Source organism: Amphiura filiformis, unplaced genomic scaffold, assembly GCF_039555335.1.
Source record: "Amphiura filiformis unplaced genomic scaffold, Afil_fr2py scaffold_256, whole genome shotgun sequence".
NCBI classification, from domain to species: Eukaryota; Metazoa; Echinodermata; class Ophiuroidea; order Amphilepidida; family Amphiuridae; genus Amphiura; species Amphiura filiformis.
The window spans coordinates 1-16,122 of record NW_027305720.1 but is presented as its reverse complement, the minus strand read 5'-3'; the positions used below and the strand labels follow the sequence as shown (position 1 = coordinate 16,122).

At 37.9% G+C, this 16,122-nt stretch overlaps 1 protein-coding gene across 1 annotated transcript; it reads right to left on the bottom strand.

The window, feature by feature from the left end:
- Positions 1-415: 415 nt before the first annotated feature.
- On the bottom strand, positions 416-16,117 carry LOC140145413 (cell division cycle protein 27 homolog; the record flags this gene model as incomplete). The annotated part of the gene is given in 12 exon segments (XM_072167135.1): positions 416-1,258; positions 2,055-2,235; positions 3,166-3,240; positions 4,548-4,676; positions 6,337-6,454; positions 7,200-7,408; positions 8,809-8,930; positions 8,933-8,960; positions 10,989-11,161; positions 12,748-13,058; positions 13,988-14,106; positions 16,109-16,117. Coding segments are annotated over 12 exon segments (1,560 nt in total), but the record flags the coding sequence as incomplete, so codon positions are not given.
- Positions 16,118-16,122: the final 5 nt, after the last annotated feature.

The following is a 16,122-nucleotide window of genomic DNA, read 5'->3' as shown; positions in this document are numbered from 1 at the left end:
TATTTGTTGATTATATTAACACTTGGCCTTGATCACTTTTGGTGGTATTTGGGCTGATAGAGTAGTTGATACATTTGTGACCTGCTGTTACAAAACAAGCATAAAGTCACCAGGGCACTATAAACATGACAAAATGCAAAATTAGATAAGTAAAGAAATTCTGGAGGAAATATTGATTTTTGAAGACCAGAGCAAGAAGCAATCTTAACATGTTAATCGTCGGTCATATCACATACTGAGCCATAAGTTTAATACCATTTTAAACAAAATGGTTTCACATACAGAGCTATAACTTTAATACCATGTTACACAATGTTACTTGAAAGATTGGCGTGTAGAATTCACCAAAATTAAAACTTGCAAGTGTCTTCTTCATTAAAATACCCTTTGGGAAAAATTCATTTGAAATAAGTTTGAGGCTAAATCTAGAACCAGTGTTGTATAGCTCTGTATGTGAAACAGTTTTGTCCGTTTTCGTATAGAACAGTATGCGATCTAAGTGACCAACGGTTTGGTACGCTTTTAAAGCTTATAAAATAAGGATTTCAAATCTGGAATATCTCTTACAGTTATATTGTCAACTTTATGCTCATTTTGGTCATTTAGAAGAAAAATCCGACAATTTCACATGAGACTCAAGAACCACACCATATATTGCACTACGTTACTCTCTGTTCCGTCCGTCACTGGATAATTATCATGTGCACAGTTTTCTCTGTCCATCTACCACCACACAATTTGCAGCCTAGTACAAACAACTGCCAATAGAGGACGTCAGCGTGACGTCATATGCCGCCATCTTGTGGGTACATGCTGTGATGGTCGTTCGATCTCCAAGAGCGGCAAAATCGCCGCGTTGACGTGCGCTAACAGCTGCGTGGCAAGCTGCGCCCTGTGCGTAGTGTCCGACGCATGAACACACAGATCATTTGTACCCACAAGATGGCGAAAAGGCTGGCGGCCTCTATCCATGTGGGCTGCTGACTGCCTACCTGCATATGGAGAAACAATACCTGCACAGGCCTGATTTCTGTCTGCTTACTGTTAGGCAACGACTAACAAAGTATATACGTCAACAGATTATAATTACAAGCCACAATAGCCTTGCCTTCGTTATCATACCATATAAGATGAGTGTTCTCTATATATGATGTAAGCAGGTGGGATTGCTATCATAAGCTCTCATCACTCTCATTGGCTTGTAATTGCATTTCTTCTATGGCTGCTAGACCTTGGGAAACATTGCTATCCTCACCACCTGTAAATAACATAATGTCATGGATTTAAACTTTACTTGCCATTTTCAAAGTTTGACATTTACGGAAAAGTTGAATGTGACATTAAAAATTCTTTAACACTTAAGAAAGTTCCTGCAATCTTATTGGTTCTTAGCCATGATATATATACGACACAATATAATACGATTCCGCGTGTGCGATTCCTGCAATCTTATTGGTTCTTAGCCATGACACTATATACGACACGATATAATACGGTTCAGCGTGTGCGATTTTTCACAAATACCTAAAGTACCAAAAATAGTGGGACGATCAGTTTACCATTTGAATTCCTTCAACCACTATGGAAGATAATATGGGATGTGTCATGTCAAAATCAGACACTTTTGGGCAGGTTATAAATTTTGAGGTTTTTACATATCTTAAATATAGAGATACTTTGCTCCATATCGCCATTTTCCCCAATGAAATCGGACATTCCTAAGCGAAGATAATGAGTTCGTAAGTTATGGTAATATAAAATTGGAAATTGAGATATCGGCCTTTAAAAATATTATTGACAATGTTGAGAGTAGGAATTACCTTGAAAAATGTCTCAAAAAATACAAGATGCCAGTTATATTCCGGTCTGAAACTATCAGACAATATTTTTAACATTAATAACATCACAAATTCAAGAACAAACCCAAATTGTGAAAAAAAATCACCCAGGGCAGATTTTTGTCTATTTCTCCATTTACGATCCTGCCCAAAAGTGTCTGCTTTTGACATGACACATCACATATTATTAAATTAAATAACTGAAGTCTTCCTTACCTGGGGTATCTGATAAATTTTGGTTACCAGTCACAGGGACAGTTGCCAGTTCATCATCATCAGGCAAATACCGTTTGTCAAGAGCTTCTTTGATCTGATTATTGGCACCTTTAGGATCCAGATCCAGAGCCCATGAGAAATTGGCTAGAGCAAGGTGGGTCTGACCAAGCTTCTTGTATACCTGAAACAACATCAGATTAACACAATGACGTACTGGCTATACAGCAAGAGTGAGTGACCAAGCTTTTTTCTTTCTTTATTGATACCTTGTTACTGATAAATGCAAAATGTGGGCATTAAATTTGTTCAGTGAACAGCATTGTTAAGGGGTACTACACCCTGGCCTAATTTTGCATTTTTCTCTAAAATTATAGCGCATTGGTGGTAAGTAAGATATGTATATTATAGGGGCAAGGACTACAATTACTGCACTGAAAATTCAGCAACTCAAGGCAAGTAGTTATTGATTTATTGATCAAATATTGGTTTTCCCTCACATGCGCAATGAGCTAAAAAAATAAGCGCCCACCCAAAAAGACTTTGTTAAGCGCCCTGGGCGGTTAATGGAATGAATACAGTAGTCTTTTCTATAATACACATTATACAAATACGGCATTGTATAAGATTACCTGACGCTAAATTGAAGCTCAAAATATTTAGCAGTGCAATAGAGCGAGTAGTATTTTAATTTCGTCAAGACAAACACTTCACTCAATCTAGCACTTTACTATTTGGTTATTTGTGATGTTACCAAAGAATTGGAGAAGGACAACCGGGACTCCCTATACTGCCACATACAATTGCGCCATCAGCTATAGGGAGAAAATTGGGGGGTATTCAGGTCCTTGCCGACAGTCGCTGGAGACGAACGAAAACAATTCTGCATCTCATTTGAAGCGTCTTGGTACTCGTGTGCAGGTCACATCAAGTGTGTCCGTCATCTATGTTGCGCTTGTATGACAACGAATGCCTTAAGCGCATTCCGAGAGAAACCGAATATACCAATTTTTGCTCCATGCCTGTATCAAGCTAGCGGTCGAGTCCTGGTTCTCCTTCTCTAATTCTGTGGATGTTACAAATAACTCAATGTACCAATAAAGCAAGCAATTACCTTTCCCATGATGAAGTATACAAGGGACTCCTTGGGGATGATGTGCTTCAACTCTTCCAGCTCAGTAAGGGCTTCCTGTATATAGACAATATCATATCATCTTAGCACACTCATTGTTCTATTTATATTATAATATAGTTTCTAGCAGAGAAGAACGACAGTTGGTTACTTTTTGAGAGCGTGCACAGTGCAAACACAGAAGTGTGATTCTGATTGGCCGACTCAATCATCTGACAATCATAACAACAAGCCGATAAGGTCAAAACATTGGTCGGCGCAGACAAAGGGAACACAAAGTTCTGCGTATGTGGCTCATTAACAAGGCACTCGCATCAATCAGAGCAAAAGAATTGAAATTACTTGGTACTCTACGTTGGGAAACATAAGTAAGATTTAATCTTTCACTGGAGAAGTCCTTTTCAGAGGGCTGAGCTTTCGGAACTCTCTTCACAGCCAAAGATGGCACTCGCTAGAGTTCTGAAAAGCTTAGCTCTCAGAAAAGGACTTCTTTAGGGAAAGATTATTTTTGCCTGGATTCAAATTCACAATTGACAATTCCATCAACTTAATCTGCCACACAGGTAGTGTGAATTTCAAATGGGGTTACCATCTACACCCCTTGTGTGAGAGATTAAAGTCATGTCTTCTATAGGGTGTATGGATTTCAACTGGAATAGCCCTATAATTATCCCATTTGGCCTGATTTGGTCAGATAGTGTCGCATCTAATATTCTTCTTCAACATCTCTGGTTCTTTTACCACAATCATAACCTTCTGAAGTTTTAGTCAGCAGGGTGTTGAAAACCACATGTCTCTAACTTTATAGTGACTGGCATGCTAGAGGTTTTTTTTGAAACTTTCTATAAATGGGGCTGGTGTGGTGTGTGATTGGGGGAATTACAGGCTCTACTTGTTCTATATTATGTCTTTCTTGATGAATGAAATATATCAATGTTTCTTCTGAAACCCACAGCAGAAGAGTTCTGTATGTAGACTTCTTTTTTAGTTCTTTGTTGATTCCAACAATCTCATTTTGAATTTTGTAAAACAAGGCTAAACAATTTCTCTCCCGTCTGACAGTGACAGAGTCCCATCCGATGATCTTCTACCATTTGAGTGACACTGCTTTCTGGTAGTCCCCCATGCAGAAGCTTGCATAAGACATAAGTCCAGGCATGAGAATAGCTTTTTTGAAAACTGCCTGAAAAAGTGTGTGAATTCGGCCCAAAAAGAGGCTGAAAAATTATACAAATGTGTAAATTTGTGTAACAAAACTGCCTGAATTCAGGCAAAAGCCTGAAAATTCTCATGCCAGTAAGTCTGCATGTATAACAAAACATTTAAGTTCAGTGCATACGTCTCCACACATTACATATACTGACCTGATACTTCTCTGTAGCAAATAGAATTGAGGCTCTGTGAAATTTACATAGGGGATTATTGGGGTCCATGCTGATGGCTCTAGTCAGTGTCTCCAGTGCTTGGTTGGACTTATGACTTGCATGTTGTACCTGCATCAAAATTAAACAATCAATAATCAATATAATCAATACCATACCAATTACTTACAAATTTCATTGATATTATCTGTTTCTTAAAATGTAAATCCTGTAAAGTGTGCCGAGGCTTGTGGATCAACTTCTAGACGTCGTGCCTGTGCGTAGCGCACTATAAATCACTGCGCTTTTTTTTCATGCTTAATCCCATGAGAACTACCTGCCGATTGGTCAAAATTAATATTGTGTCCAATTTTGAACCAATCAAGGAGGGTATTAATAAGATCATCTGCAAATGCAAGTTTGACCATAAACTGTTTAAAACGTAGTCATAATTGGCGATTGAAATGAGCATTTCAAGTTATCAACCAATCAGAAATGTTGTTAGATGACCAGTAGTTGCAAGGGGGTAAGTGCATCTCTGCATCATAGATGCGATTTTGCTGGCCAAGAAAGGTTAAATTTACAACATGTAATATTTTAGTTTTTGGTCCCAAAATATGGAAACATGTTTTTCAAGCACGAGAAAATTTCAAAATCTTTCACAATCACTTCAGAAAATGTGTCACAAATAAACACTCTAAGAACAATACCACAGAGTATTCTGAATCCCGATTTGTGGCTAATAAAAGGGGATTTGCCATTTGGTCCAAATGGTTATTAGACTATATGGTTAGTAGACATACCGGTTATTAGACCAAACAATATTAGAATAAATGGACATTAAGACTATATGATTATTAGACTAAGTGGCAATTAGCCTTTCTGGTAATAGACCAATTGAATATAGACTAAACGGGAATTAGACCAAATGGTATTAGACCAAATGGCAATAGACCTAATAAGAGTGTGGCAAACTATTTTAAAGGCAAATTTATGATCTTTACTATGCTTACTTCGGGGTCCAGACTGGAAATTCATTCCGCTATGGCAATCATCTCCACTATGTGAGAATTTTTACTCAGATGGAGATATATACACACTGTATTTGGCTTTTCTCTTGTTATTAATGCAAAAGGTAGTCAATTTTGGATTTTCCTCTAGTTTACTAGATGAAAAGTTGGGACAATTTGCCGTATCAAAGGCACACAATAATCTGTTTGCGCCGAATTCAAAACCAATTACCATGATAGTGTCCCATGCATCGTCTTGCTGTGTGAACCATTTTGTAAGTTCGTACCCCATAAAATTTACTGGACCCTTATTTTGACAAAATGTCAAATTATGAGGTCCAATGGACACCACAATTTAAGCTTAAGAAGTTCAAATCTTGGTCAAGGATAAAAAATGGTTTTTAAATATATAAAAAATAAATAAATGTAGATATTTATATAGCGCTTTATGCCGTGAACAGCCTCAAAGCGCTTTACATTTATTCCGCCGTCATTAGAATATGTCGGAACCACGTTTGCAGCCTACAAGTGGCGCAGGGTCCATCAGTACAACGACTGTGACTACCCCTAACAGCTTCCCATTGCACCTGGGTGGGGTGAGGCAAGCGAGGCAAAGCGCCTTGCCCAAGGCGCTTAACACGGTGGTGGGATGGGGAATCGAACCCATGCACGTGGAGCAAGCTCTCGGATTATGAGTCCAAGGCCGTAATCACTGAGCCACCGTGCCTTTTTTCTTTGAGTAAATCACAGGAAAGAAGAAAAAATATTCTAGCAATACTTACAACACCAATATGACATAGTAGTACTGAGCTTTGTGGATTAATACCCAAAGCTTTCCTGTAATGCATCTCTGCTAAGGAGAACTTTTCTTGCTTGTAGTATATCATCCCAACACCATACCTGCAAACAATGCCACACAAATGGATTATCCATCGGTAATATACAATTACAACTTAGGTGGAATACTTCACAGTTAAAATGCGTACCGACCAAAATGATATTTTATATTCCATCAAACAACATAAAACAACAACAAGCATTACACGATTAGTAATTAAGGTGGCCCCCCACAAAGGTGTGTAAATACAAACGAGGTCATTAATATTCATAAATATGCAAATAATTTGCAGATAGGATTTTGTCTTTTGCCTATCCAATATCGTGTCATAATGGATGGGCTGGCCAATATTTTTATTGTAGGATGCCGACATCCACTACTCAAAATATTGGCCAGCCCATCCATTATGACACGATATTGATAGGCAAAAGACAAAAATCTATCTTTATTCCCTAACTATAGAACACAAGTGGACTGGTAATAACACTTAGCAATGGGGGACATAACACAGAGGTGTAAGTGACGTAACAATCCACTCCCTGAAAAACATGCAAGCCAAAGCTGAGCACCTCGCCAAATTTCCGGAAGTGCAAGGGGGCTTGTCCAGGGATTAGGCTGCAGGGTATCACCCCTCAAATAAAAAATTTAATTAAAAAAAAAAAAAAATTCGGAAGACTTACACCTCTGAAAACATCAAATACATTTTACAGTGTTTCTTATCTATTCCCTCCAGTTTGGCCTAAGTCCACCTTTACAGGTACAGAGTATGGTGTAGCCTATATCCATGTTTGGTGGCAAACAACTTACCATGCATTGTAATGCCTCTGGTTGATCCTAAGTGCATTACGGAAACATGCCATAGCTTTGTCTAATTCTTCAGTTGTGACGTATTCATGACCCAACAATGTGTAGGCATATGCAAAGTTGGGATCTATCTGTACAGCGCGCTGGAAAAATTTGATGGCTACGTCGTGTTCCTTCTGAAGACTAAAGCAGTTCCCTGAAGCACACCATGCCTGGATACAAAAAGGTATTAATATAAAGCAATCAGTGTTTGACAAAACTACAAACAACTGGGTATCAATGAACTGAGAAAATGATAGAGAGAGAGAGCATGTTAGATTAAGTGCAGTGATTTATAGTGCGCTACACATAGGCACAACGCCTGGACATTGATCCACAAGCCTCAGCACACTTTACAGGTTTTCGCTGACCACTACTGCTCACATCATTCCATAAACCAATTTACAACAACAGGGATTTTGCAGCTTCAAGAGCGCACACCCTAGACATTCCACAAATGACCATCGCAACCAGGATCATACGGGTTAGAATGAGACAATTAGCAGTAAGTTCCACCCTTGTCCAGGGGAATTTCAAGCCAACTCAATTTTCCATGAGAGCGTACTAAGCCACTGCCATTGTTTGAACCCGCAACATCTGGGCCATAATCGAACACCTTATCAATTAAGGTGGTACTACACCCCTGGCAAATTCTGTGCCTATTTTTGCATTGTTCTAAAAAATTTAGCGTATTGGTGACAAGAAAGATATGTATATTATAGGGGCAAGGACTACAACTAATGCACTGGAAATTTTATTTCAGCACAGACAACAGTTGTGGAGTTACAGTCAAAAATGAGGGAAAAACAATATTTGATCAATAAATCAATAACTACTTGCCTTGAGTTGCTGAATTTCCAGTGCAGTAGTTATAGTCCTTGCCCCTATAATATACATATGTGACGAGTCACAACGAAAGGTACTTCTTGTCGGTTGCTACTTTTGTCTCTTTTTCCACATTGCAAGGAGCAAAATCAATCAATATCAGACCATCATAAATTGGCGGTCAATTCAAATCATCCCCAAGTCAACGAGGGTTCAGGAATGTCCTTCCATTGTTAACGGTTGGCTAATATGTGCACCTATACAAATTACAATGCTTTGTTGTCCACCACTTGAGCAGGGTTTATCCAAAGCAAATATTAGAGCTATATAATAATCCTATAGAAATCCTAGCTATACTATTATCCTATCCAAAAATAGGATTATTTAAAAGATGTATGACCGGCATTACCAAAATAAGCTATATGTAGGAACCGACAAGAGGTACCTTTCGTTGTGACTCGTCACATATCTTACTTGTCACCAATGCGCTATAATTTTTGAGAAAAATGCAAAAATAGGCAAAAAATTTGCCAGGAGTGTAGTACTACCTTAAGCTAACTTGGCTGCTATAATAACCCTATGAACACTAGTCTCTTTACTTGGCAGTAACAAATTAACACTAGCTCATTTAATTTACGTAAAAGTACTTCATTAACACATCAACGTTGATGCTAATGAAATTTCATAAGAATTACTAGAAATGAATTGTAACCAAAACTCATATTTTCAACCCAAAATCTCTACTCACATAAGGTGAATTGGGATCAAAGGCTGTAAGATCTTGTGCCAATGTTGACAAAGCCACTTCCTTGTGAAGATGCCACAGCGTCGTGGAGTAGATCTCCATCCCTGCCATATGGTGGGGCTCAACCGCCGAACTTCAGAAAACAACCTCTCAGCCTGTACAAATATTTTTAAAAAGAAACCATATTGAAACAACATCATTTTTCAAATGCCACTCCAATAAGTGACATATGAGTGACTCCTTTACTTTTAAAAGATACAGGTTATATTAATCATACATTATAGTCCATATACCTTCCCCGAGTCAGTAATTTGAAATCATATTTTGATATTTTCTCAAATCTGTTATGCTAGTTGGATTCCTTTCATCATTTCCATTCTGAAAATGTATACTTTTAATACAATTTCTCATCATTGCATTTAGATATACAATAACAAACGATATCTAAATTACTGACTCGAGAAAGGTATAAAGACTATTATAGTGCACTCTGTACTGTGATACAATTTTATGTACATCTATGTTTTGGTTCTTATCTGAAGGAGATTCATGAATTGACCAGGGAGGGCGGGAGGGAGGTGTTTTATTTTTTCACTTTTTTTTTCTTCAATGTGAATTTTCCATTGTTAGTCAATTTTGGTCTTTTTCAACAATGCTCAAGGAAAGCAAGGAGGACCTTTTTCTTTTCTTTTTTCAAATGCAAGATTCCGAGGATTTCATTTCATATTTCATTTCATATTTATTCAAAATAACATTGTGGCAAATAGCCAAATTGCCTTACTTTTTACAATCTTAAACATCAAAAAATTATTTACTATTATTACACATAAAAGTTATTAAAATACAATATTACAAGAAATAAGCATAAGAAAAACATATAATAATATTAATATTCAGAATTATATTGCACATAATTATAAAAGCTTATCTCCACACTCACCCCATCACCCCACACTCACACACACCCACTTGACACCTAAGCACACCTCTTACTCCCAAACACAGTGACCACAAATAATACACGCCACACACCAAATCAAGTAAGCATCAAAAAAGCATAAGAGAAACACAAAAATTATATTGCACATATGAATGAACCCAAGAGTATCACAAAAAAAAACTTGAAAATGATCCTTGTTCTCTAATAAACTTATTATTTATCTGTATAAAGTTTTCCTAAAGCATTGAAAAAATTTTGAAATATCTAAATAAAAAAATATGTGACAAATCTCAGAAATTAAGACGGGCAGAAAAAAAAAAAAAAAATTACGGCCATATATACAAGTTTGACCATTTAGATGCCAAACTTTGCAGTAATGTGTAGGGCTCAACCGATTATCGGATTGGATATCATATAGGCCCGATATTTGCAATATCGGTATCGGATCGGACATCGAAAAAATGTGTAGGGCTCAACCGATTATCGGATTGGATATCGTATCGGTCTGATATTTGCAATATCGGTATCGGATCGGATATCCGAAGAAAAAAAAAGGTTCGGTGGTTCTCCAAAGTCGCCAATGTCGGATCGGATCTGACATCAGCCGATATTAATAAAATCAATATCGGATCGGTAGACAAATGCCATATCGGTTGAGCCCTGATCGGATCTGATATCAGCCGATATTATAAAATCAATATCAGATCGGTAGACAAATGCCATATCGGTTGAGCCCTAGTGATGGTCCTGTCAAAAAAAAATGTTCTCCATCAAGCTCATTTAGGCCAAAAAAAAAGTTGTTTGTTTGTCCCCCCCCGCCCGCTCCTCAGTTTAAGGCCTGACCAATTTTTTTTTTCAGATTTGGAGTATCTCTGGACCTAGCTAGAGCAAGCTTAATGCTAGGATCTTTCAAGGTTGAAAATAAAACCCCCCCAAAAAACATTTTGTGTCTTCAATATGCAAAGTTATAATTTGTGTTCATGTCATATTCTATTATTATTAATGACATTAAAATACATTGGATTTATATCCATTTTGAAATCATTAAAAGACTATGACATGAACACAAAGTATAACTTTGCATATTAAAGAAACAAAATGTTGTTTTTTAAGTCACCATGAATGATTGTAACTTTTAGCTCTAGCTTGGTCCAGGAACATGCCAAATTAAAAAAAAAATGAAAAAAAAAATTCAAAGCTGTGTGGGACAAACAAACAATTAATTTTTTTGGGCCTCATTTACCTGTTGATATTCAGCCAGTTCAAATCTAGCTCTGCCTACTTGACACAGCACCCATCCTGTATTGTAGTGGTGAGTTGGCAGATTGGAGAAGAGTGATATCGCTTTACGACAATCATACTGGCTAAGCGACAAGTAAGCTTTGCCTATCTCTCGTAGTAATGCTAATAAACCATCTGCAGAACAAACAAAATGACAATTGCAGTTTAGTAGAGAATTGGATGGGCAAACATAAATAAAAAAATAAATATAGATATTTATAGCGCTTTATGCCGTAAACAGCCTCAAAGCACTTTACATTTATTCCGCCGTCATTAGAAACCATGTCGGAACCATGTTTGCAGCCTACAAGTGGCGCAGGGTCCATCAGTTCAACGACTGTGACCACCCCTAACAGCTTCCCATTGCACCTGGGGGGGGTGAGGCAAGCGAGGTAGAGAGCAGTACCCACGGGCGCACCACGGTGGTGGGACGGGGAATCGAACCCACGCACGTCGAGCAAGCTTTCGGATTATGAGTCCAAGGCCGTAACCACTGAGCCACCGTGCCCTCATATGTCTCGTAAGGTTCAGCAGCATGTTGTGTTTGAACTTTGAAATTCTAGGTGTCAAGGTTTCTTGACATCATGAGAGCAGACGGCACGATTTAGAAGGGTTTTTACATGCACAAATGCATGTAGGTTTTCATCTGTGCATCTAACTTTGCTGCAGCTGTGCATGTACTTTTCAGCCTGTTTTAGGAAAAAAGCTCATTTGTTCATGTAGATTTTAATTTCTAAATCGCCCCTGTTGTAGTGTCAATTCACATGATGCATTTCCTAACTTTTACTATAATTTGGTTTACCATAAAATTGGTAGTGACATATGTGCGTATTTTGCTCGCCGCAGTATCGAATCGTGTGCGTAAAGTTAAACGCTCTGAGTGTACACATGCGTACAGAGGCGGTTTGTTGGCACGTTTGCGGCGCAACCACGTAAAAGCATTGACGTCACTACCAAACTTGAGGTGAACCAAATTATATTCAAGTGCAGATTCACCCTATACCAGCAATTTCCAAGAAACCTTACCCAGAATCAACAGACTATCAATGATTTACTGCAGTTTAAGGGGGTACTACACCCCTGTCCAATTTTGTGCCTATTTTTGCATTTTTCTCAAAAATCATAGCGCATTGGTGACAAGTAAGATATGTATATTATAGGTGCAAGGACTACAACTACTGCAATGGAAATTTTATTTCAGCACAGACAACAGTTGTGGAGTTAGTCAAAAATGAGGGAAAACCAGTTTTTGATCAATAAATCAATAACTACTTGCTTTGAGTTGCTGAATTTTCAGTGCAGTGGTTGTAGTCCTTGTCCCTATATAATATACATATCTTACTTCTCATCAATGCGCTATAATTTTTGAGAAAAATGCAAAAATACACATAAAATTGGCCAGGGTGTAATACCCCTTAACTATAAATAAAACACTTAATAATTTATAAACCAAAATATCACATTTCCCTATAGTCAAATTTCAACAACAAAAAACGCAACCATGTTTTTTCAGATTTTGGGCCGGTTGATAAGGGCAAGTCAACTAACCATTTTTTTCAGCCTTATAGATTAAAGCCTATGAGTAAAAAATATTTTCAAGGGCGTTTAAATTTGCGATTCTGAAATTACCTGTGAAAGAACCCAAACCGCACAAAATTTGTCCGATCTTGATATGAAATGGTCTATTTACCGATTCCAAACATGTCTCTTTTACCACCTACCTGCTGACGCCTTCTGAAAACTTAACAGTTGTTGTTGCTGCTGTAGCAGAGATGCTTGTTGGTAAGGTTTGTTTTGATCGTTATTCTTTTGACTATCCGGCTTAAAAATATCTTCTGAATCAGGCGGCTGGCTGATGGTGGCGCTCTTCACCGTACGTCCTTTGGTCTTGCCTTTTGGACCACGTGGTGAACCTAATTTGTTTCCTCTGGTAGAGGGTTTTTTCGTTGCGTTTTCTTTGACTGAATTGGCATGGCTGAATAGCCTTGAGCTTCTTCTAACACCTTGAGTTGGAGGGAACAATACTGGACCACTGATTGGAGGGAGTGAAAAGACAAGGAATGAGATGGTTAAGAAAAGCTTAAACATGAAAATGCAATTCGTAGGCAGTGTAGTAAAATGTAATAGCTGCCATTGGCATTATTTCAATAAATGTACTGACTCAATAACCAATAACACATGAAGAACTCCCAAGGTGATATAATATTTTGCAGATTTCCTTTTTTTTGTAGAAATCAAGTGATCTGCTAACCTTCCAGTGCGTATTATTTTCCACAAAGTTCTATGCACATGCTTGACGTCGTTCCCGTATATGCGATGGTTAACGCATAAAAGGAAACTTGCAACAGATTATATCTTGGTCTATCTTAGTGGCCGTCAGAAAAGTAATACAGAATATCAACAATTTACAATAAGGGGGTTTCTGCAAACAATGACTTTAACAAGGCAGCTTTCATATTCTACTGTACTTTCGATGGTCTTTCACTCTACCCACAAATTGTAAAGTAAATGATGACAGGTTTTGGGCACATATTGCATTTTACATTTTGTAGCTCAATTGATGATTATTTCTGCATTGTTTACAATCAAATTAATCAGATTGGACGTAAAGCCAAGCAGGAGAAAATGAGCGCAAGAAACGCTTGCAAAACTTACCTACCCGCATAGACCAACCACCACTGGTTGCAGAGACTCGGCTGACTACTGTGGACATAAAATCTGCTGCAACCACATCCGCGTTCAAGTCTATGCTAAAGACTCATTTGTTTTCTTGAATTGTTCTCTTGTTATTTGACTTTTTGTGTATATTTTTGTAAGCGCCATGGTATCTTTGTGAATGGCGCCATAAATGCCTGTAAATGTAAATGTACACCCACTTGGATAGTTCCAAACATTCTTTTGACAACAAAGAGCCAGGTTGGACTGGCATGAAATGTAACAGGTGTTCAATGAGGTATTTACCTTGTTTGTGGGCTAGGGGTCTGCTGTAGCTGCATCGGAACTGGCTCTTTTGTATTGCTACTGTTGCCAGATTGACTGAATACTGCTGGTTTGGTGGTTTGTGTTCTTCTAGTTATTATCTGCAAAATGAAACAATTTCAATTCAAAATTTATGGTTCTCTGTGATCAAACACTGACATGCCTCCTTGTCAACTATCATTACCTATAGACGAATCCAACAAGCCAAGTCATGGTCAGGATTTGGTCGGCCATATTTGGTTCCCCGCATGCACCAAACAGGTGTTGTGAGTGCCCATTTGGGTGGATTAAACCCACTTAAAATTCGATGTTAGATTCTTTTGTGTTGTAAACTGTCATCATTCTTTTGTCTACGTGTAATACGGGTGATAGAATGCAGTTTAAAATACCCTTCAAGGTCGCATCATTTCACATTTTAGGTGAGATAGCTGGGCCCCGTCGCGGCTATGGCTGCCATTGAGGAGTAGGAATGCGTGAAATTGGATATGTCTATAGTTTTCAGCAGAGAACTAATTTAGTGCAGTTTATGGTGTATACGGAAGTGTGATTCTGATTGGCTAATTGAATCATGTCATCATCACATCGGCACCTCATTCGCTGGTCAAGCTGTGTAGTAACGTGTGACCTAGTTCTTTTTAGGCGATAATCAGACAGAGCTGACGTACACCGCTGAAGTAATTTGCTGAATGGTATAAGAGGTGGGAGCAGCTAAAAATGCTTGAAAAAGACTAATATGTGGCAAACAGTGGATGCCACTCATCATTATGAGAAAGCCATCTTAAAAGTTGGCAAAAGGCTAAATAATGTTATCCATAGGCTCACTTTTTTCAAAACAAGATGAGATTTTTGTACCACCGGAAATCTCTGTCTACAGAATGTTTGTGTGCAAAACATTCTTGCAGATTCATTCGCTTTAAAAAGAAAAATACCATCAAATTTGTGTGTCTTCTGTTAACAGAGGAAATAACAGCACAGTGGTTTATGAAGCAATGTAATTTCCTGAAAGGCCCATTCAGTAATTTGCTCATTGGGAGGATCGTAAAAATCATCAAAATTCAGGTTTTGGAACCTGTTACTGTCATAAGTTTAAGTTAAAAGTTAAATCCTTCCCAAGCCTTTCGGCCCATTGGGCGGTGCCTATCTCCGTTTCAGGAGATCACTGAATGGGCCTTAAATCATGCATAACTCGCAAGTGCAAAATCGGAATCAACTGAAATTTTGGGAAAAATAATCTACTCAAACATAACTTAAAAAGAGGATGCTAGAATCACAAAATACTCCTTCAAAATCTCGAAAAAATTTGAGCATCAACATCCTTATCATGCATTATGCTACAACTACGTAAAGCAACTTCATTGCATATGGGCTATCTGTTGCACTGACATTAACCGTTCGCTGATATTTCTCATTAATTGTGACTAATCACCACAAATGAGCCCAGAAGTCGGCCCTTCATTCATAAAGTTTGTACAGATTTGGAAAGATCATACCTGAAGCTTCAAAATGACACTTCAACCATGTACAATATCCTGAAATGAAGTTATGTTTCTTCAAAATTTGCTTAACAGCACTGTGCAACACTGAGAAACTGCACTTAAAGTAAAAGTTATTTTGGTGAAACCAGCTCCATAAATTTTCAATTTTTATTTAATTTTAGTTTTTGTATAGCTGTGTAATTTTGCAGCTGTAAGAGTAGTATGAATTATTTCAAATCTGTGAAAATCTAATTTTGCTCAAAATGTGAAATTTTTGGACATTTTGCACTGAAGCTCCAAATCACATTTTCCAACTTTTATGGGCTCATTTGTGGTGGATATGGGCCACTCCATTTAAAATCCACTACCCCTGTGGAAGATTTAACTAAAGTCTTCCACAGGGGGAGTGAGAGTTTTGAATAGAATAGACCATTGGGTAGCTTCCATTTGAAATATTCACTCCAGTTGTGGAAGATATAGGTAAAGCCATAATACAGGGGGAGTATGGGTTTCAAAATGATTAACCTTGACCAATTACATTTGAAATACATGCTCCCCCTGTGGGAGATATTTCCAGAGGGGTAGTGTGGATTTCAACTGGAATAGCCCAAGTATATGATTTACTCACTCTCTTGTTTGGTG